Below are 24,864 nucleotides of genomic sequence, written 5' to 3'. Positions count from 1 at the left end.
AACTATGAAATCTGAAACAGTTTTGGTCCCAAGCATCTGAGATAAGGAATATTCAACCCACAGTAAGAAAAATTCAATATTATATTAAACATTTTTTTTGGGGGGGGTGAGATAGGGTCCTGTTATATAACTGGCTTTCAACTCACTAGGTAGCCCAGGCTGGCCTCAAACTCATGGCAATTCTCCTGCCTCAGCCTCCTGAGTGCTGGGATTACAGGAATGCACCACAACACCTGAGCAACTATTAAATCACAGAGACGGCAAATCACAAAAAGAACTTCACAGTCTGCTTTTAGCTAAACTCACCCATGAAGTATTATTCTAATTCTAAATCCTAGTTTAGAATTCTTTGCTTCAACCATCATTTACCATGTTTTATACAGCAGGAAGTAAAGGAGAATCCTATTTTTCTTGAAGGAAAACACATCAGTATGAGTAAACTGGAATTACATTCCATAAGAACACTGCCTGAAGATCTCCCATATTTGACAATAATTGGGGGGAAAAGTAGTGTTATGCTTTCTTTATAGTGCAGTGGCCCATATATTTAGCATATGAAATAATAGTTTTAGAAACAGTTGATTCAATAAATTTTAAGACTCTTAAAAGAAGCCAGTAACAAAATCATACCTGAGTAAAAATATTATGCGTTTGGCTTAAAATCCACCTAGCATCAGCATCAGGTGCTACTACTAATTTTACAGTCCCAACATAAACATCGGAACATAAAGTCCAGAAGTGTTGTTCTTGTAAACTGTAAACTCCCTGTAACTCCTGCACCTGAAAAAAAAAGGGAAGATATTATCATCAAAATCAAGTGAAGTATAAAGTGCCCACTCCTTAAATTATTATGCAACATATTTGTAAACACGTAATCTACCCTCTGGGTAAAAATGGAGAGGAAAATGTTTGAGTTGAAAGATATGTATGGAATACTGATGTGCGAGGTGACACCATGACAAGACACAATTAAATAAAATACAAAATGAAAACAGAAAATAACAGATTTTTTAAAAACTATAAATGGGAATCCTATGAATACAAGCAGAATCCTATGAACAATACTGAATGATCAATATATGAATGTACAAAGTACTACAACTAAGTAGAACCCAAAGTCTCACTGAGACCTCCACTGATCAGCCTAATCCAAAAGTAGCCCAGCGTATCTCTAGTCTAGGAGACTAGACTTAATAGTTCTTTCTAATTCTAGCCTTGTACTTCCATCTATTCTCAAAACAGTAGTCCAAGTGAGATCCCATTAGTGTGGATCAGATGCTACTATTCTTCTCATCAAAATTTTCCAATGGCTTCCTGTCTTCCTCTGAGTTCAAACAATAATTTTACAATGATTTACATGGGGTCATGGGGCCTGGGCCCCTTTGTCCTTATTGACCTCATCTCTTCCTAGTCTTCCTTTCTGTCTCTTTCATCAGCTATTCCAGCCTCCCTTTCATTCTTTTAAAAACCGGCACATTCCTGACTCAGGGTTCTCACTATTCCCTCTGCCCGGAGGATACTTTCCATATTTCTATATAGCCCATCTTGAGTCTTTACACAAATGTCAGTAAACCTTTCTTGTATCTGGCACATAATATTACACAGCATTCACACATTCATTCATACTACAGGTTAAACATTCCTAATCCAAAAAAGTGATGGGTCACAGTCAAAATACAGGTGTATTAAAAATACTGTATAAAATTCCCTTTAGGCTATGTGCATAGGGTATAATAAACACTAGTAAATTTTACAGTTAAGACTTTGGTCCACACCTAAGATCTGTTACAAAAATTAAAAAAAAAAAAATCCAATCCAAAACACATCTCTCAAGGACTTTTGATAAGAGATACTCAACCTGTTCTTTTTTTTCTTTCTTTTTTTTGCGAATCAGGCTCCAGAACCACTGAGCTAAATTCCCAGCCCTCAAACTCTTCTTACACTGCTTATTGTCCGCTCCAGCAGCAGTTAAACTCAATAAGGTCAAGGACTTACTTGGATTTTCAATTTTCAGTTCTTAATACAGTAACTGACCTAGGTAAGTACTCAGTAAACAGTAATATTTATTAAATTAATAAGACTGTAATTTAAAAAACCTACACAGAATGGACACATTTCTTGACATACAGGAAATGTGCTAAGAGAAAGCAAAGAAAATGTGAAAGTGAAAGGAACATTAAAAACTAAATTGGTCACCAAACTCTTTTCAAGGTGATATGACTATCTTACTTTTTTCAGAAAACAGAAAATAGCTACTCCTTGTATTGCTAAGAAAAAACATTGACCCTCATAGTAAATAGACAATAAACTATAAGCTAATTTATCTTGTGGATTAATAAGCTAAATCTAACAATGTAATGACTCAGTATAAGTCATTAGTCATAACATGTAATGACTAAGTTGAGTTTATCTGAAGAGGGAAAGAAAGGTTTAACATTAGAAAAATCAAAGTTATTCTTCAGTTAATGAAGTAAAAGAAAAAAATCATAGTCATTTCATTAAATGTACTGTAATGACAATAATTTTCAATTATGATTAGAAGGATATCTCTCTAAGAGGTTACCTAGCAAAAACCTTCAGAAAATATTTAAGAACAAAATCTTAGATGGATTCCCTTGAAGATTAGGAAAAAGGTGAAGATGTCCAAATCACTGCTACTGTTCATTTCTTTGTGGACCTGGAGAAACTGAATTAAAATCAGTACTTACTGAGAAGTTGAAAATAAGGTCAATATGAAAAGATCTTTAGACAAATACAACAGTATTAAAAAAAGAAAGGATTGGGAGTGTAGCTCAATGGCAAACTATGTACAAGGCCTTGGTTAAATCCCAACACCCAAAAAAAACAAAAGAGAGAGAGAAAAGAAAGAAGGGTAAACAGGGAGGAAAGGGGACTGGGGATTTAGCTCAGTGGTTCCACCATCTGCCTCTCAAGTGCAAGGACTCAAGTTCAATCCCTGGTACCAAAAAAAATAAATAAAAAGAGCGAGGAAGGGATGTAAGAAGGGTGGGTTACAAAGAGGGAGGGGGAGAGAAAGGGGGAGGAAGAAAAAGAAGGTACTCCATGAATGGGTTATTATCACTGGAAATCATTAAGAGGCTGCACGACTAACCAGGTATCATAGTGGAGATTCTTGCAGCAGGCAAAAAATTCTGAACCAAATGAACAGAAGATCCTTTTCAATTCTGAGATTCTTATGTAATATACTTGGGATGTTAACTAAAAAAGTTTAATCTTAAATATATCAAAAAGTTGTTTTATAATTTGAGAAATTCAGATATTACTTTCTAAAAACTCTGATAGAAGATTTAAGACAATATCCTCTTTTTCTTCTTTTTTAAAATGGAAAAAAGAGATCAAAGTTGATTTTGTCTTCTTTTAGAACCCTGGTAACACAGTGGTTTCTTTTTCATTGTTGTTTTGAGATAGGGTCTTCCTGTGCCACCCAGATTGGCCTTGAATTAATGAGGTTCCATTTGACCCAACTATTCCCCTTCTCAGTATTTTCCTGAAAGAGTTAAAAGCACCATACCACAGCGATATATGCCACCATGTTTATAGCAGAACAATCTGTAGTAGCTAAATCATAGAATGCCTATCAAGAGATAAATGGACAGAAAAAATGTGGTTTATAAATACAATGGAATACTACATTGCCATAAAGAAAAAGACAAACTTCAGACAATTTTAGATAAATGGATGCACCTTTAGACCGTACTTTTAAGTAGAATTTTTTCTTTACATGGAGAAAACAGTATTTTAAAAACATAAGATATAACCACTCTAATGGAACATGCCTGTAATCCCAGCATTTAGGAAGCCAAGGCAGGAGAATCGCTGTGAATTCAGAATAGCCTGAGCTACATAGTGAGACCCTGTCTCTAAAAGCCAAAACATAAATGAGTGAATAAAAAAATAAATATTAAATTAAATACATGAACATCAAAATATAAGATGTGAGCCAGATGTGGTGGTACACACCTATACTCCCAGCACGGGAGACTGAGAAACAAGGATCAAGCATCACCATGCTACATGGGGAGTTCAAGATCTACTTGAACCACATAGTGAGACCCTCTCTCTCTCTCTCAAAAAACAAACAAAAAAATATGACCTTACTGCCTTAAAGCTTTCCAAAGCTCCCCACTGAATTCAAGTTAAATCTGAGCTGAATTCTTAGTATGACCAACTGTCTCCTCTCCAAACTATCAAGCCACCCTGCCCTTTGCTTATATGTCAGTCACAATGGGCTTTTTATTCTCTAAATATACTAAATTAGTTCCAGAATGGTTTTGCATTAGAGTTTTCCTTTGCCTGAAGCATTCTTCTCCCAGATTTGTAATTGTTTGGCTCCTTGGCATCAAAACTTCAGTTTCCTTGACTGCAACTTCTTCAGTCAATACAGGATGGCTATACATGTCTCTCAGTTATCTTTCATCTTATTTCTTTTGTAATAGTTATCAATGATACTTTCTTACTTATCAACTTGCTGTTTAGTGTGTGTGTTTCCTCAACAGACTGTAAACTCTGTGACAATAGAGACCTTGTCTGTTTCATTTACCATTATTATATCCCTAATATAATTAGATAAGCTTCTGGTATACAGTGAGAACTAAAAAAAAAAAACATTGAATAAAAAGTTATTTCATCTGCTGTTTATATGCTATGGTATAAAAGAAATGCTCAATCTCCACATGAGGACAATTTCTGCCACATTTTCTTTACTAAGTTCAGTATTTTCCAGTGATTTTTTTTCTGGTTTATATAAACGGTATTCATGGTCAGCATTCAATCCTGGAAGAAATACTAAATTATACACAAATGCTACCCATATTTATGAAAGTTGAAAACCCTAACAGTTTGGAAACAACATAAAATGCAATGGTTTGGAGGCTTTGAAACTTACCCTCTGATAGCAGTGAGGCAAAGTATTTTCCAACATGGGAGGAGTTCTCTGCATTAATATTCCAACAGACTCTTTTAAAAGAGGAATAACACTAAAGAAAAGAAAGGCAAATTTGTTAAAGGGATATTCTAATAATCCCAATTTGTAAAACAGTAATAATGTACTTCTCTATAGTAGAACAGAGTAACTTTTATCAGAATAATATCAGGAAAAAGAATTCACCAGTCACTTCCAAATTTTTCATGTCATAAGTTATTATTTAAAGTAAAAGGGCCAGAAAATATATACAAATGCATAAAAGACTAAACATAAAATCGAATACGAATTGATCATCTAAATATCTAAAGATGGTATGATTTCAACCAAGATAAACATTAGCCCCCCCCCAATATTTGCATCCATTTAATTAATACTGAATATACAAAAAACTAATGCCAGTCATTTAGTCCAGTATTTCTCAAACCTGGTTACTTGTCTTATTTGTCTTGTCATATTTTATTACTTGAAGAAATAGAGAAATTCAGCTATATCTATAGATGTAGTAAACTCAACAGCTCTGCAATAGGGAACAAAAGTCTGTATGGGTTAATGTGACTGGTCTTCAACCATCATCTCAAACCACTGCTGTAGGCAGTACATAAAGCAATTCCAGTAACAGTACAAGGGTGAGAGGAAGCCAAATGCAATGACTTTGTAACCTAGCTAGATATAAATTCACCTTAGTCTTGCTTTGTTTGTATTTAACAAACTCTGTCATAATCTTTGAGGGAGGGTCCAGGCATCTAAACTCTGCACGATTCCAGTGAGTCAGGGTTATAACACACTGTTCTGCTGCTTGCATGGCAAAGAAGGAAGGTCAGAAATACCTTCATTATATTTGAGCCAGTGCTGACTTTTAAAGTATCTCAAAATATCTAAAGGAAAATTCTCTAATAACAGCTGTAGGAAGTAACACATGTATCTCAAGGGATGACTCAGAGAAGAACAGAAGCTGAAGTGTAGCTTAGAGTTATTTCTGACAGATGGGAAGGAGAGAAAAGATACTAATGAAGACCAAAAGGAACAGAGATAATATTTGTCTTGCTTATTAGCATATTCCCAAGGATGCCTAAAAAGTGCTGGCCACACAGAAGGCCTATTGTAACTGTTGACTGAATGAATAAAGATAAATGGATGTCAGTTATTTTAGAATCTGGATTAAAGAAAAGAACACAGGAAAAGGATCTGAGGTCCATTTCTATACTTTAAATATAAAGTGATAAATATATGGATAAGAAAGGATAAAAATAAAAACAGGACAATTAAATAGAGAAAGAACTGGTTTCTAGCTGAATATTATGAAAGACAGGGAGAGCTATGTGTAGGACAAACCTCGATTACTAAAAGTATGGTGGGATGGGCATTATGAAGATGTAAAGTTCAAGGTGGACAAGTTTCACTAATAGTTAAATGAGGATATTCTTAAATAATGATTTAAGAGTCAAGAATAATGTATTTTTTTATTCAATTATAAAAATGTACAAACAAACAAACAAAAAAACTGAAAAAGCCCAGGTTTAGTGGCACAGGCCTGTAATCCCAACACTTGGGAGGCTGAAGCAAGAGGATTATTGCAAGTTCGAGGCCAGCCTGAACTACATAGCAAGACCCCATCCCCCGCAAAAAAAAAAGTAGACAAACTATCTGGAATACCAGAATACAAAATTATATTTGGTAATAAAAAATATATAAAATTGTTTTTCTGTACTAAAATAGGCACTATTTCATCAAGATATACTTGGAAAACCACCAATTTACTCCATCACCAGTTAAGTAATACCACAAATGAACGTTATTAAACAATCAATACAAAGCAAACAATTACTAAACAGCTGCTATATCCTTTTCACATTTTCTAGAACCAAATGTAAATTTACTCTAGACTTGTAGAAACAGAGCATGACATGACTGCAGCCCTCTTGAGTTGTAAGTGCCATGATCATCTCAAGTAACCTTAGCTGATTTTCTTGCGGTTTAGGAGCAAATCATGAATAGATAAAGCCATCTGAGTCACACATGAGGCTGCACAATTGGATTCTGGCTCCAGGGATGGATCTGACTCTTCGATATAATTTTTTCTTTTCTTTTCTTTCTTTTTTTTGGAGGAAAGGTTTATTTCAGCACACAGTTTGTAGAGATTTCAGTTTCTAGTTGGCTGGCTCCAAGCATGGCAAAAGGGGCATCACAGAGGAGAAACAATTCATGCATGTCAGGCAGGAAGGTAGCAAGAAGCAGCAGCAGCAAGCCTGCTTTCTTTCTGTCCCTTTACATTCCATCCAGACTATAAGCCTGTTGATTGGTGACACCCACACCCATCCCCAGCATGGAGCTTCCATTACCCATATCCTTAATCCCAGTATCACACCCTTAATCCATATCCACACACTCTAATTTAGCCACCTTCTTCAAAACTACCACCTATGAGTGCATAAAGGCTTTGGGGGAACATTTAGCTACAAACCCTGGTCCCCAAAAGCCTCATACACATCCCTCTATACAAAATGCATTTAGCCCATCTCTAAGAGTTGCCAAAGTCCTACAAACCAGGAACACTGGAATACAGTGATGTGAGAAGAAAGACAGAAGTGGGTTCCTGGGACCCAGGAAGGAGATGAAGCAAGAACGGAAGACCATGCGGAGAGCAAGGAGAGAGATTTCAATGAAGAGGAGGGAGGTAACAAGCAGCACTTTCTTCCAGAGCCCAGACTCACAGCAAGTCAAACCTGCTGACAAACAGTGACTACTGTTGACCCTAGGGGCCCTGATGGAGAAACGTAGCAGTTTCTCCATGGAGAAACGTATAGTAGCAGCAGACTATAGTTGCTGGTGAGTTATTTGAACCATCTTGTACAGGGACCAATTGACCTTGGAACTCAGAACAGCTACAGGGTGACTCCATCTAGTTGCTTCTGGTGTCTCAGTGAGAGTGTGAGTTCAAGTCAGCAAGAGGTCAGGTAGTATAGTTCAAGCTGACAGGGAACCAAGTTCAAGTTGGCAGGAGGCACACAGACCGCTGCAGGCTCAACAAATCTGATTCCAGTCTCATAGCCAGAGACCAGCTTGAGATTCGGCTGGCTGGGATTATCCATTATCCTACCATAAAGCTACGGCTGGCTTGCTGGGATTAATTAACAGATCTGGACTTTGTGCCCATGCTGTCTACCAGTGATAGCAGAGACCCATTTTTTTTTCTTTTTCCTTCATGTTTGGCTTTTGTTCTTGTTTTGTTACGTTTTTTCCTGATTGTTTGAACATGGGTTATGGCTTATGTTGTTGTTCTGTACTTGTTTTTATTGTTTCCTTTCTCTTTCCCTCCTGTCTTCTTGAACAGTTTCGCAAAGTCTATATGATCTTCCTTTGTCCTTCAGTCTTGCTTCTAATCTCTTCCTATTCTTCTATTTCTCCATTTTTCCCCATCCCCTTTTAAATCTTCTCCCCTAAGGGTAAAAATCACCATATTTAAGGGCTTTTTTATTGCATACAATTTCCTAGTTCATTTTAGATTTTGTTATATAAACCCAAATCTAGTTCAAATGGTCAAAGGTGGCAAATTAATAGTTACCACAATTTGTCATTTCTAGGCTGTGTTTGATACTACTGTTATTGCTGACCATACTACTTTAGCCAAGGTGACACAATTGTGCCAATCAGTTGTTCTTTCTGGTATACAAAGACTGAGATTGCCTAAGGGCCTTAAAACAAACAACAGGCCAGTGGCTAAGAACCAGTGGCTGGGCAAAGCAGGCAGAAACTTCTCCCCCAATAAATTGAAAAGGTAGGATCTTACAACAGACTCAAAACCCAAAAGCCAGCTATACTTGGAAGAACCCTTCCTAAGGGTTCTGAATACCGACAATAAAGCTACTCACCATAAGCAATTTACAAGCATCAGCCCAGTAATTAAACTTTAAAAAAAAACACACCAAAAAACCAAAAAACTGCAGACACTTAAACATGATGCAATTTCTCCAGGCTTTCAGCTTATCAAAGGCAAACTCAAGGGGGCATCAGAAATCAATCCAGCAGCAGCTAGATGATGCAAAGAAGAATAACAAGATTGACTGGAGTCAAAGAAAAAGCAGGGAATAGTACAGATGACATAAAAAGCCTGTTCACAGAAAACTTCCCAAATGGGGAAAAAGAATTTGATACACAGATAAGTGAGACATACAGAACCCCAATTATCCATGATAAAAAAAAAATCTTCCCCAAGGAATATGAGTCAAAATTCCAGAAATTCAACACAAGAACAGAATATTAGAAGCTGTTAGAGAAAAGAAACAAATCACCTATAAAGAAAAGCCCATCAGAATCATAGCAAACCTTTCACCACAATCCCTCAAGTCAAGGAGAGCTTGAAGAATTTCAAGCTCTAAAGGAAAACAACCTCCACCCCATATTGATGTACCCCACAAAACTAGTTTTTCAAAATTGATGTAGAAATGAGACACTTCCACAAAAAATACCAAAGAAATTCATGACCTCCAAACCAGCACTCCAAAGTATTCTAAAGGATATTCTAGAAAGAGTTAACAAGGATTACAACTCCATAAACCCCAAAAGAATGACTCTACCAGGCCAGGCAATAAAACAGAAGAGGAAAGAAAGGAGCCAACCACAGAAAATATGACAGGGATAAGTCAATATGTACCAGTTATAATCACTAATGTTAATGGTCTCCATTCACCAATTAATATAAACTAGGTACATTCCAGCCAGAATGAAGTCACTTTTGTCCTAATTCATAAATACATCCCTTTCTGACACAAACTGTAGGGATCTAATTGGTCTTGCTGCCACCCAGGACCATACCTATGTGGGTAGGTCTCCCCAAAGTGCACTCTGCAATCTTACATCTAGTTACCTCCCACCTCTCTCACATAATACCAGAGGGCTGGTCCTCATGTACAAGGTCAGTGTTGTTCTAGAATAAGAGTCACGGAGGTGAGGTCTAGAGCACCAAAGGAAGCGGGCGATAGACACAGCTAGTGAGCAACAGAGCTAGAATAACAGGACCAGTTTTGAAAAGTTCAAGTCAATAGACATTTTTACAATATGCCTATTGTGTGTTGAGCATGTGCCAGTGACAGAAAAAAAATACAATACTTCACTTCAAGAGAATAACTTAAAAAAAAAGTATAGAGATGGAAATAAAAATGAGGCAAGGAACACTGACTTACTGCCCACCTTTCAGAAGAAAGCATACATAACTTCAAAGCAACTGTAGATTATACCTGTGCCCATTTTCACTTTCTATGAACTTTTGGTACAATTTATGCTGTCAGTGTGTTGTTAGCTTTCTTTTAAAGGTCCATTCAAAAATAAAATGAGAGAGAGAAGAGGACACAGACTCAACTGCAACAGAAGTCATTCAGAATGATGAGAAATTAAGCAAGAAGTGTGAGGTTTCTTTTGCAAAAAAATTTTAAAATAGTTATTTTAGAATACTTAGGTGTATTTTCATTTTTTTCCCTTGAAGAAGCTAAAATTTTTTATGTAAGAGATGGAGAGTCCACTATACAATACTCCTTGAGGAGATCAACCTCAAAACATTGAGGATATTCCCTTACATGACTGTCTTAACTTTTTGGCTTGCCTGAGTTACAATGAATGAAGAATCATCTTAGGCTGCATATAAAATATATAATATACAAAAAAGTGGGCACAGGGGCACACACCTACAATCTCAGCACTCAGGAGGCTAAGGCAGGAGATCACCGAGTTTGAGACCAGCTTGGGCTACATGGTGAATTTAAAGCTATCCTAAACTACAAAGCAAGACCCTGACTTAGAAAAACCCAAACAAATAAATAAATAAATAAAATATATAATATAGGTAATGTTAAGTAACAACATTTTCTTTATTTTAATATTTTAATTATAACATTAAAAATAAAAGAGGGGCAAGCAGCCCACAAGCTGCAGCCTGGACATGCCTATATGGATTTCTACACTCTCCTAATATTAGTTACCCAAAATATCCATCTAATAAATTCATCCAAACCCTTGTTCAAATTTTTATTATGTATATTCCAAGATTATTGACTCTCCAAATTATCTATTCCCTACCATCACTTTTATATAAAGAGTGTAAAAGAAACAAGCTCTAGTACATATACATACCCACTCCCCAAGATGACTGTAAACTGCGTGTGCTGCAAAAATGTACAAATAGAACTTTTTTGAAAGTTAAAAAAAATAGTCTAGTAGTACTTCCTTTTTTCTCCTAAACCTCACTTTCAAAAAGCCCCTTAAGTTGAGGATCCTAGAACTGTTATGATACTACATGATCATGAAGAAAAACTGGAATTAGAACTTTTTCAAGTGATAAGGGAATCAAGAGTTGGAGGGAATGGGAGGGTGGGGAGAGGAAGGAGGTAAAAAGGAATTAAGATATGTTATAAACATGTACAAATTCAAATGAAAAATTTAAGAATCCTGTAAAAAAAAAGAATTTAAAAACTACTTAAAGATCTCTCATTTTTATCATTCAATTAAAAAACCAAAATGCAGATAAAGCTTTCTGGTAGAACAGTAAACTTGAAATAAAATACCTGAGAAATATGCAAACATATACTACATCTAGAGACCAGGGAAGGGCGAGGGTAGGTTATCTGGATTCATGCTAAACTCTCAGAAAAGTCTGCATGTCATGATGGTTAACTGACACATTTTATGGATGTAGTGTCTTGCTTTAAAGTGACTGAATAAAGTCGCTAATAACCCCTATGCCAGGTGTGACTGAGACCTTAACTACCTTGGACCTCATCTCTCCAGAAAATGCCTATTTTTATTTTTCTTCTCCATACAGCAACAGTCTTCAGTTATGTTCTGAGCTTTTAGTCTTAATAAAATATTTGGAAAGAAAAAAATCATAATGTAAAAAAAGAAGTATCTCAGTAAAAGTAATATTAGAAGCAAATATTTAGTTTAAAATAACTAAATATAAGATAGCATAATTAATACGAGGCACTACAACAGTGCTTTTTAAAAAAGGGTCAGTTGTGGTCTGGTTGTGATTTGGTTATTCTATGAAATTTGAATGTTTTTCATTGTAGGTAGAATTTAAATAAAATATGGATATTCAACAGAAGCACATAAACATAACAATAATTTTCTCCAATAGTAATTTAAAATAATTTAAGAATTTCAACTGCAGCAGTTATAAGCAGGTCATGAAACTATGGTAGGTAAAAAGGTATTTATTCAATCAAGATGATACACAATTTAGAACCAAAGTCAATTTCTATGCAAAGATCATAAAAGAATAAAAGCAACCTGTAGAAACTATAGTTTTTGCGTTTTAAAATTATGTTTAGCTCATGGGTTTGTTTCCATATTTTTCTGATTAACAAAATAGAGAATCATAAAACAGATTTTAGCATGGATCTATGTAGCCATAATGAAAGGATATGTAGAAAAAGACAAGCTTAGCAAATTCCTGACTGAGCTAAGACCTAGATCAGCATCCAAACCCAGAAAGTAAGCATTTGGAAACAATTAGGGCTGTGCTTCTGGTTGACTAACTCTGTTCTAACTTTTACAATGAAAAACGATTTTCCTATCATATATAAGAGAGGATGAGTCATTAGATACATGTTTACCAGTAAAACAGGGTAATGATTTTATTCTTCAAAAGCTGAAGGTAAATCAAATTTATAACCATATAATCATAAATGTAAAATTAATGAGTTTAATCAAGTTATAATAGATACAATGAGAGAAAATTATTAGTCTCAACTTTTAGTAACTTTGCAAATGAAAACATATTCAAATTATACTTCAGAAGAAGCATTTAGAAAAAGATGTTTATCATTTCAACAATAAATAAAATCATCTAGTAGGATTTATAAGCAAACAAAAGGGTTTACATTCTAAAAACTTCTAAATGACAATCAGACTAGTGACAATCATGTTTAATAAAAAGTTTCAGATGTAAGACTATTCTTTATATTTAAGAATAAATATTCAGTAATAATTAAAATGTGATTATTGATCCAACTTTGTAAATTGGCTTTTGGGCTAGGTCTTTTTTATATTTCAAGGCTTCTTATAATCTACAAATACACAGAAAAAATTGTATTTTCAAAAACAAATAACTTTGAAGGTCTAGAATGTCATATACTCAAAACTTTTAGCAAACAAAAAAAGTAAAAAACAAACAAACAAACCTGTAACTGTAATGCAATCTACACTGAAATTGAATGTGCAGTCACATCTGCACAGACACAATGAATCCATGGTTATGAATAATTAGCTATTAATCTAGAATTTCACAGGCCTGATGACAGATAACCCCAAATTACAGTGGTACCTTGGTTCACAAACTCAATTCTCTCCAAGATTCTGATCACAAACCAAACTGGATGAGAATCCAATCAAATTTCCTCAAAAAGTCAGTATTAAAACTAATCACTGAATTTGATTCAGTCCTCATCCAACTCAGTTTGCAACCACAATCAGGTATCATGGTATATATCACCTGGGAATGTGTTTTACTTTGTAATTACAATGAGTTTCTGAAATTTATGGTTTAATGCAATGCATCTTTATGGGGTGCCTACTTTACTCAATACTGGGGATGAGACACCCTAAGCTACCTTAGAACTTGGAGCCAAAGATATGAAAGGTCAAACCTTTCCTTAAGTTTTAAACCAAAAATATCAGTGTATCATGTCAAGTTAGTAAATAATGTTTTTGTTTAAACAGAACTTAATAGCTTTTAAAGTACTTTCTTAAAATACTTCTAATTTGACCCTCACAACAGCCTTAAGTAACTTTAAGAAAATGTTGTAATCATAGAATGTCAGATGGAGACAAGATATAAGTGATCAATTTAAAAAAGTACCTCATTTTACAAAGGCAAAAACCAACTCAAGGAGATGAAGACAACTCGTTTTTTGTTGTACCTGGGTAAAGAAGCAGAGTTGCATGTGGCAATGCCGAGACCAAGGTCCTCAGCACACACTGCAGATCTCATCACTGGTAAATCCTCTAGAGTCAAGATCGCACTATATTCACTTTCTTCCCAGTGCCCAGTACAAAGCTTGGAACAGAATAAAAACTTAACACATGTCTGCCAAATATATCATCTAGCTAAAATTTTCAAATATATGATAATGGAGAATTACTGGAATACAGAACAGCCTTAATCTGCATGATTTTTAACCCTTCAAATTACTTCAGCTAGAGAGTAAATCGTCTCCCACATTCAGTTATTGCTAAAAAAATAAACCTCTAATAAACAAAAGGCAAAGGATCTATCCTATACTCACATTTAGGCAAGAAAAACTGTATTTAAGCAAGAACAATCAATATTCTCCAATCTTAATGTATATAAGTTCCTTTTTCTTCATTTTTATGAATAAGAAAACTAAAAATTACACTGCAATATAAAGACAAAAATGTGGAGATAATGGAATCAATGGAGATAGCAAAAAGCTCCACAAGATATGCACAGATTTAAGAGATTATTTATGAACAAATTCCTGCTACGTGTACTAAACATGGTCACATTTGTATTGAAAATACAACGATACCTGGAGGAACTTCCCTACTACCTCTGGATCCCAAACACTACTAGGTAGGTGAGGATGGACATGGGCTGAAGCTTTGCAGGGAAATCCATTATTTTAAAAAGTACAGAGGAAAGAAATAGGACCTTATTTATCATAATCAGATAAGACAACAAGAAATATTTACTAAGACTATCGAAACGAACTTATCTTTCAGGCAGCTTCAGGGATCACAAGCTTTAGCCCAGAAAAACTTCTTAAAGTCAGCAAGAAAAATCCAAGAGGAAAGGGACCAATGTGTTAATTAACCCTCTAGGTTCAATAGGTAATCACCTAAGATAAACTAGCTTCTTTTATCCTGAAAATAATGGTAAGCTTATGATTGTTCTAAACTACATGGTGTTCAAACTTTATCATGCCCTGACTGTAGAGCTCTACTACTTAAAAAAATAATAATAATTATGGGCTAGCAGGGCTTTGCACATGCTAAGCATATGCTCTACCACTGAGCTGTACCCTCCTCAGCCCCAAGTTTTGCCTCTTCATGGCTGACCGTGGTGTTCTGAAGAAATCAGTATCCAAGAATACCATTGTAGAAAATAGAAAAATGCAACAGTGAAAGTGTAGCAACACTTTTGCCTCTTAACTGATAGAGAGGTAGAACCTCTCTAAGGTTTGGTTTAGGCTTTGGCCCAGCGTAATAATCAATGCCACTGGCTAAGATGTCTTTCTGTGTCTGTCTGTCTGTCATGTGCCCCATTTGATAAGGAATGAATCTGAGGTAGCTACCATGAAAAGAGCATGTCACAGTATTAAGAGAAGACCACATTTAGGTGGATGGTGTGTTTCCTAACAGCCTCTTTGCAGACAGACAAGCAATTAAAACTTGCCTTCCTATGTGGAAGTACTATTTATACATAGCATATTAATCAATTTAATTCACACACAACAAATTATGAGGCAGGTATTATCACTATCCTTATTTTAAACATGAAAAATTGAGATGTGGAGAGGCTAAGTGATTTGTCCACAGTCACACAGATGATAAAAGCAGGATTTGAACCTAAGCAGTTTGGCCTCGTAGTGAGTGCTCTTAACCAGTCTGTGATACAGTCTCTAAATGAAGTCATGAAAATGGATTTGCTGGTTCTCTCAAAGCACCTTTGTCTAGGAAAATCTTGGCTTTAGGAGAGGCTAATCGTCAAAGTGCACAGGAGGCTTATACTGAAAAAGAAATGAAACAGTTTAAGAAAGCACAAACAGCAAAATAACCAAACAGGACCTTGGCAAGAGACAGCAAGTGAAAGTTTTCCATCATCTGAGGGCTGGCTGGGAAGGTCAGAACACAACCAGGGATAAATTCCTGACACCTAATTTCCATTATAAGCCCAAACACAGTGCTGACTTCCAAAGTCTCATGCTTGCTAGGAGCAAAATTAACACTGAGATAAAAAGCAAAAGAAAAAAATTCATTTAAAATTGTTTACCCAAAGTAATTTTTTAAAAAATAGCACAGTGAGAATATGTATTTTATATATACAGTACATATGTAATAGCTCAAAATAGGTTTTTAATAGCTTCATTACATTGGATGCTGACTAATTGCTGAGGTATAAGTAGAAATCATGTTTTCAAAGAATTAAGCAAAAAAGAAATAACTTTAAGTGCAGGTTATACCTAGTAGGTAAGAGTTTGAAATTAACTGCAAACAAATTAGCTGTGAACATTAAAGCTGAAGAAAAAAAAAAGAGGCTGATAAATTATTTTTCTTTCTGCAGCAAGTAAATGGAGAGTTGAAAAAGTTTAATATGCTTTTTACCTATTTTGATTTATTTTTTATGAAAGGTTTAAATTGCGCATGATTCCAAGGTCAAAACTATCTTTTTGAAAATATATCTCAAGACTTCTACTTCCTTCCCTTTCCTCTGCTTACAGGTAAATATGTATCTTATTTGCTTTTAGTTTATTCTTCCAGTGCTTCTTTTAAAATTATATGAAAATATGCAGATTACATCTCTTTTATTTAAATAAAAAACAAATTTTATAACTTATGCTATATGTCTGTATTTCATGTGCCACATATTAAGCACTTAAAATATATATATATCTGGAAGCTCATAGCATGTACTCCCTTGTAGGTCGACATTACGTACTTTTCAATCTTTTCCTATTATAAAAAGAACAGAGCCTTAAAGAATAACTTGGTAAATTATAGATGTCCTTAAGTTTGTGCCAATTTATCTTTGAGATATATTCCTAGAAGTAGAATTGCTTAATCAAAGGTAAATGCACATTTAATTTTGCTAGTATTGCCATACATTTCTCCACGGCTCAAGATCATTCTCAATCCTATCAACAAACTGTGACTGTGCCTATTTGCTCATAGCCTTACCAAAAGATTACATAAACTTTTAGGTATTTATCAACCTGATCAGTGAGAAGTGAAGTATCAATGGATTTTTTTCCCCAGTACCCAGGATCGAACTCAGAACATCGTGTCAATGTAGTTTTAATTTACATTTTTTATAAGTCTGACTGAACTATTTTTGTATGAGTCATTTGTACTAATTTAATTTTTATTTTTAGGAGGTTTTACTGTATTAAGTAGGGTATCTTTCTATGATCTAAATGGCCTATATTTAGCCTAGTTTATTAGGCCTTTTGACTTTCCTTACATTTTTTTCTTGTGACAAAGTTGTTTTTTTAAACATAGCTTAATTCATCAAATTTTTTCTCTTAATAATTGTTATGGTTTATGTCTAGAGGTCTCCTGAAAGCCTCATCCTGGTAGTCTGGATAGAAGGGGCAGAAAGATGCTGTTTACAGTTCCCCGGTTGCTTTTGTTATGTTCCACTGCCATAAACTGTTGCTTTTCTGCCATGAGCCACCCTGCCCTGGAGCCAGCTGATTATGGACTGAAGCCTCTACAAACTATGAGCTAAAAAAAAAAACCCTTTTCCCCTTTAACTTTGGGTGTCAGGTATTTTGTTTCTGCAACTAGAAAAGTAACACAGTAATGTTCTAGGTTTTGAGCCACAATTACCCCGAATGTTTTCATGCTGTGAAATGATGAAGCCATGCTTTCTCATGGTATCAGTATGGCTTCATATTTTTAAAGCTCTAATCCATTTGTAATTTCTCCAGGTGTATAGTATGAAATATGGTTCCAAAATTATGTTTCTTCAAATGACTATCCAGTTACTAGAAGGTCATTTTTACTCACCGAACTGCTATCTTTATTGCTACTAAATTTCTACATATACATAAATCTATTTCTGGACTTACTAATCTATTCCATTTGTTTCTTTTTCAGTTATCTCTTTTAATTGTGAGGGCTTTATATTTTATATCTTCCAGGATTTTTTCTGGTTATTCCTCTTGATTCTCCTTACAAACTTTATAATCAACTTCTACTAACTCCTCCCTGGCAGCTGGGTGGGTGGGGGATACCTAGTGGTATCTTTATTAGGACAGTTTTAAATGTGTAGATAAACCCAAGAAGAGTTGACATGTTCATGTACTGATTCTTCAAAAGTGCCATGGTTCCCCCAAAACAGACTCTTGTCTAAGCTTACTTTTGCATTTTTGGAAGTGCTAAGTTACTCAACATAACTTTTATGTATTATATCTTTCAAATATCTCCTTCATTTTATTTTTTATTACTGTATGTTTATTTTTGCAATACACAAGTTATATTCACTTTGGGGATACACACACACACACACATACACATACACACATAATTGATTCTCTCAATTCCTCTGCCTACCCTTGTTTCTCCCTCCACCTTCTCACCCCCCATTTCCCATTTCCAACACGTCTGCCTTTTTCTTTCTTACCATCTCTCCTTTATTTTAGTCTCATTTATTTATGTCTTAGGTTTCACTATAAGAGAAACCATGCAATATTTAACCTTGTGTCTGACTCATATTACTTAACATTATGGTCTCAAGAGCCATCCTTTTCTTGAAAATTATATGATTGCACTCTTCTTTGTGGCTGGATAGAGTATTCCACTGAGACTATATTCCACATTTTCCTTATCCATTCATCTATTGATGGGCACTGATGGACATCTAGGCTGTTCCCAAGCCTAGCTTGGGAGATGCACTGCTATAAACATGAGTCTGTATCGCTATAGTGTGATACTTTAATTTTTTCAGGAATGTAGCCTAGAAAGGTATATGGCTAGGTCAAATGGAACTTGTTTTATCTAATTTCATGGTTAATGATCAGCAATACTATGTTAGATAGTAGAATCAACAGAAAGAATCCTTAATTGGTTCTTGATTTGGCTGGGAATGCCTCCAGGGAATTTAGGACTGTGATATATGTTAAGGAAACACTTCTGTTTTCCCATTTTATTTGTTTTCTTTAAAAATATCAAATTGTACTGCATGTTTCCAAATGGCTCTTTGACAAGAACAGAAATGATGACATGGTTTTACCTCTCAAATGTTTAATGTGATAAACGATATTCATGAGCTCTGTAATATCAAAGCATCTTTGCACTCTTGGAACGAACACCAACTGGATAGGATGTAATATTTCCAATATACATTTTTGAAAAAATGAAATGTTTTCTCAGGTAGCCTTAAATAATACATAACTCTTGTAAAATGAAAGTCAAATGATTCATATTCAAATGCTTCAAATTTAAGATCTCTGGGGACAGATTTACCAAAACTTTCTAATGTCTTTGATAAAACTAAAAATATTATGATTAAACAGACTTATTAGTAGGGACTAGAATTGTACTGTTACTGCCACAGGAAGACTTCAAACAGTACCTACATTTAGTAGAACATAGTATATAGCATAATAGTAAAGCATAAAAGAGTCTAGAAAACATGATCGAGACCTTGAGAAAATAAAATGGAGACTGTGCTTTCATTTTCTCATCCATTCATTCACGCAACTGCCCATCTATTTTTCCCATTCCACATTGACAAGCAAACATTATTTTTTCCAGACACTGGGCTGGGAATTCACAACAGACAGAAAAACAAGGTGTGGCTAGAATGCCCTAAAGTGACCCCTTATATAATCCCCATCCTTGACTATGGGCAGAACTTATTACTTGGTTTTATCTAACAGAATACAGTAAATGTAAAGGAAATTATAGATGTAGGGTTCAAAAAATCAGTTGGTTTTTAATGAACCACAAGACAGACTGTGCTGGGCAGACCTGACTTAATCAGATGCAAGTCTTAAAGGAGGGATTGTACTCCTCTGAGGTCAAGCTGCTCTCTTGCTGACTTTGGAGAAGAAGCCACTACGAATTATGCAGCTGTAAGTAAATATCTGCCAACAACCACATAAGCTTGCAAGATGACCCTGAGCCTCAGATGAGTCTCTAGTCCCAGCCAACAAATTGGTTACAGCCTTGGGAGACCCTAAGCAAACAGCCAGCTAGGCTATGCCTAGAATTTTGATCATGGAAACTGTGAGATAACTGGCCGGACAATTCATCTAGTAAGCAGTTCTCCCTTCCTCCCCCATCATTTCACATTTATCGTCTACACCTGACAAAATGCAAAGCATGAATGTTGCTCATCCAAAATACTAATATAGCAAACTCTGCTTGTGCTTTCAAAATCTTTGATATAGCAAAACAACAAGAAAAATTGAAACTATGGTGTCTGATACACCTTTGAGAAAAGCAACATAAATCTAAAGTATAGTCTTATGCCTTCTTTGTCTTATAATTCCTATTAATGGCAAAGAGTGGTTAGAAACCAGATATTCTGGCCCACATCAGGATGTTCCGGGCTCAGATATATGAAAAATGGGATGGCAAGAGTAAGGATAATCAATGATAACTAATCTACTCTGTACCAACTATTGACAAAAAATATCACTCCTGAGAGAAGTCCCACAAAATCTTTGTTAAATGATAGTAAAAATCTGTATCTTTTGCAATGTCACATATTTACACAATGTACAGATCTTAAAGCTAATAATTTTTTTTTAAAGAAGAAAACTGGAGGTATTAGTTTTCAAAAGTAAATACCTTAAAGAATTTCAAGGTGGCATCAAAACTGGTTTTAGAAACTTCTTATGAAGTTCTGTTGCTCACTGTGACAGTAAGGAAATAATACTTGACAGCAATAATAAGTACAGATGACAGCAGAAATTTAAAAGGGCCAGATGCCATGTGGATTACAGCAACTCAGTCAATTCCCTATATCATAAAATATATAAAGTGGCAAGAGACACAGTTCAACAGATTGTGGAAAAAATCATGATACATAAAATAGATCTCTGATAACATGAAGAATGCAGACATGTTCCAATCATTTCCAATAAATTATTTACATCAGCTCCTATGGCAACCACAAAAAAATGGGATTACTGTTGTAATTCTGACACACAAAACGTGCCTGGTAATATAGACAAAATCTCTGCAAGGATATTTTCAAAACTTAGGATACTATTATTCCAGGATTTATGAAATAGGGGGAATGTGCAACAACAGCATAAAAGCTGCCTTGGTGGTTTTTTAAAATCTGGAAATAGTTTATTTATTTATTTTTTCTTTAGAGACAAGGCCTCCCAATGTTGTTCAGGCTGGTGCTGAACTCACTATGTAGCCCAGGCTGGCCTCAAAGTCACGGTGATCCCAAGGGCTGGGGATACAGTCACGTGACACCACACCCAGCAGCACTGTTTTACAACAAAATCCAAATAACACAGAACTTGTTTCAGTTCCCAAAGTTTGAATTGACTTATATAAAGCACAGAATATTATTAAAAAGTATTAAAATGCATACCTTTTAAAAGGGCTATGTGAAAAACCTACATTTTGATGCAAAGGTAAGATAGTTTTCATGGAGCTAAGTATCACTACTTTTGTTTATAAATTTAAAAAATGACTTTCACAAAAAGGACTTTCTCTTGACAACCTGATTTGACTGACTTGTCACAATGAAGACTAGCTGTGATAATTAGGTTATAGAGAAGATATTTTCATAAACAAAATGTGCTAAACATGTACTTTGAAGGTTTGGACTAAAATGTACTTAACACAAATAAAATTTCAAATATGAGCTATAAATGAAAATCTCTGCATCGGATGTTCTGAATTATAGGCACGCATTTGCAAAGAAGCAGCTTCATATACAAGTATACTGTTAGGTTCTGTAGATAGTCACAGCAGATTTTTACCAACTTTTACCATTAATTTCTCCCCAGAAATATTGGGGAAGACTAATGAATTCCAAGAATATCTAAAATGATAAGCAAAAATGAAGAGCTGCAAGGCATTCATAGAGCATATAGAATCTACATATACCCCTATTGGATGAGGCCTTCTTCTTCCATTTACACAGTAAGGAAGTCTGAATAGTTTGTCAGGAAATATTTTAATGAGACACTTTAACAAGACATAACCTCTGATTTCCTTATTTTTCACTATGATATGAAAATGTCTAGGATTTTTTTTTAAGGTGTTTTTTTTTTTTGACACAGGGTCTCACTATGTAGTTGAGACTGACCTAGAACTCACTATGTAGCCCAGGCTGGACTCAAACTCACAGTGATCCTCCTGCCTCAGCCTCCCAAGTGCTGGGATTATAGGCATGCACCACCATGCCTGGCTTTTTTTTTATTTTGTTTTTTTAGTTTATTGGTACATTCTAGGTATACAGTACAGTTACATTCATTACTGGGATCTTGTACCTTTACATGACAGGTCTTCGTTCTCATTTTTTCCCCTTGTCCTTACCTGGCTTTTTAAAATTTTTTGACACAGATTCTCACTATGTGGTTTAGGCTGGCCTCCAACTCATGGTGATCCTCCTGCCTCAGCCTCCGAAGTGCTGGGCTTACAGGTATGTGGCACCACATCTGGCAAAAAATGTCTAGGTTTTTAATATAATTTGTAGAGCAATGGAAAGTCTGTACTCTTATAGTTCATAATCTAAATGGTTCCTGATTAATTCTATTTATACTAATGTAATGTAGTGTAATTTATACTAATTGTAACGACTAATTTGTTTTTACTTTCTAGTAATCTCTGTTCTCCAATCTGATAACTAATTTCACATTATTGAAGTAGTCTATATTCCATGAATTTCTATTTTACATCATTAGCCTTGACTTTTTAACATACTAAAAGTATCATGTGTAAATACTCCAACATGAATCACATAATCATGAAAGAAAGGAGTTAAAAAATCTACATCTGACAAAACAGAATACAGAAAGTTGAATGTCACATACCCAAAGCCATAACCTAAGCCTCTTGATTCCCAGTCTAGGTCAATGGAATCCAAGAAATATTACTGTGCACAAAGCACAATGATTAAAAGCTGAATAAGATAGTCCTGTTCCATGTACTGGTAGGTATGTGGAAGTATCAGATGTATTACTATATATAACACCATTGTTTTAAAAAAAAAACCTTGATAAATTTATTTATTTTTTTATTGTTTTTGTTTTTTTGAGACAGGGTCTCCCTACATAGTTGAGACTGACCTGGAACTCACAATGTAGCCCAGGCTGGTTGCAAACTCACAGTGATCCTCCTGCTTCAACCTCCGGAGTGCTGTGATTATAGGCCTGCACCACCACGCCCGGCTTACCTTGATAAATTTAGAGGCATAAATACCTTAGAAATAGAAGAAAGAGTTTCAGGGAAGAATCAGCAATAGAATTCTGCCTTAAAAAATTTAGGACTGTGATGGAGAGGAGAGAAGAAAGGTACTCCGGATCAGAACAAAGTACTGCAAGCAGAGGTAAAAGGGTAGCAAAATACAGTAACAAGTAGAGTGACATGATATGCGGGCACTAACTATGCATGAAAGGCAGGTTAGGTGTAGACTTTGATCATAAGAGATTTATCGTCAGTAGAAGTACAGTACAAACTGTTTTAGAGCAGTGCACCCTTGATCAAGTTGTTGTTTACATTTATACTGAGTCAGATAGCTTTTACCAAAACAAACACCCTGAGATAATCAACTTATAAAGAGAAATGCTTTTGTCTGGCTTGCAGTTCTAGAGGGTTTAGTTCACGATAATGCAGAGCCACTGCTTTTGGGACTGTGGTAAGGCAGCACATCAGGGCAGAAAATGTGTGGCAGAAGAAAACTGCTCAACTCGTGGTGAACCAGACAGCAAAATAGAAGAAAAAGGGGCTGGAGTCCTACTATTCCAGTGATGTGAGGACCTTTAGCCAGGCCCATGTTTTAAAGATCCCACCACCTCCCATGCTGGGAAAAAACATTTACCAAACAAACCTTTGGGGGACACTTAAGATCCAAACTATAACATATACTCACTTATATAGTTTAGCTCTGTATGTTTTTATTTGTGTACAAATGTTTTTCTTCTACTATCTGACCAGATCTTTCTATTTTTGTATGTCTCAAGAACACTGCAACACAATCCCAATAATTAGCTCAGAAACACAACTACACAAACAAAGTAATTTTACACTTCAGGTAAGGTGTAAAAGAAGAAGAAAAAAGTTTTGATTTTTAATCAAAGAACTGCACATATATGTGATAATTAGACTTTAAAGTAACACTAACACATATGTTTAGCTTTATCACCATTATTTTCCCTCTTTGCAACAGAAATATAAACTGAAAACCACAAAGAGCAATATTAAACAGTTTATTCTTGGTTAGATAGTTCTAAAACTTATGTAAGTAAGGGAATAATGTTCTGACTATGAATTTCTTCATATATTTTACCTTTTATAGCTCAATAAAAGCAACTATGAAGTATACAGTAATGCCTTAGAAAAAGTATGGTTTAAATATGTCAGTAAAACAAGGTGGTAGGATTAGACTAAAATCAGAAATATATACACTGTATGGCTGTCCATAAATTTACCTTCTAACAAAATAGTGAAATATAAATTAATAACTATTTTAATATAATTTTAAGAATCAATATATAAAGTCTGAAGCTGTATTTCCCTTTCTTTTATTAGAATTCAGTAATAGCTCTACTTATTTGATATTCTATAGTCTTTGTGGTAGAAGGAAAAAAAATAATAGTGTGCTTGATGTTTAAAAAGGAAATAAATAAATTAAGCAATGCATTCCTGAATAATCCAGATTGGAAGATAGTATCAGCAGGCTCTTTTCAGTATGCATCCAAATAATCACTTGAGATGGTACACTGCTTAACTCTTTATCTGGAGTTAGTGACTCCTAATCTATAAAATGATTGGGTTTTAAAGTATTTTTAAATTGGTTATTGAAAAACCACCATTTTTCCATAAGAAAAAAATGGAAAAAGTAGTTAAATTCTATGGTAAGAAGAGTACACTGATAAACTTTGGCATTAAACTACAGTAACTGAACCAGTGCTCTTTATTTGGTTGGTCTGTTTGTTCTCTGTGGTTCTGGAGAGTGAAGCTAGGGCCTACCCTCTACTATGCTCTGCCACTGC

At 35.0% G+C, this 24,864-nt stretch overlaps 1 protein-coding gene across 1 annotated transcript in view; it reads right to left on the bottom strand.

Annotated features, from left to right (window-relative positions):
• Slc30a7 (solute carrier family 30 member 7) overlaps positions 1-24,864 on the bottom strand; it is a 77,205-nt gene that overhangs the window by 12,413 nt on the left and 39,928 nt on the right. The window contains exons 9-10 of the mRNA XM_010639084.1: positions 4,907-4,997; positions 631-780 (exon numbers count right to left, since the gene is read on the bottom strand). Coding sequence (XP_010637386.1) covers positions 631-780; positions 4,907-4,997 — 241 coding nt within the window. The remainder of the gene's footprint in view (positions 1-630; positions 781-4,906; positions 4,998-24,864) is intronic.

The sequence above is a fragment of the Fukomys damarensis genome, unplaced genomic scaffold (assembly GCF_012274545.1).
Source record: "Fukomys damarensis isolate Sample0158 unplaced genomic scaffold, DMR_v1.0_HiC HiC_scaffold_33, whole genome shotgun sequence".
NCBI lineage: Eukaryota > Metazoa > Chordata > Mammalia > Rodentia > Bathyergidae > Fukomys > Fukomys damarensis.
This window is presented reverse-complemented; position numbering and strand designations above follow the sequence as displayed.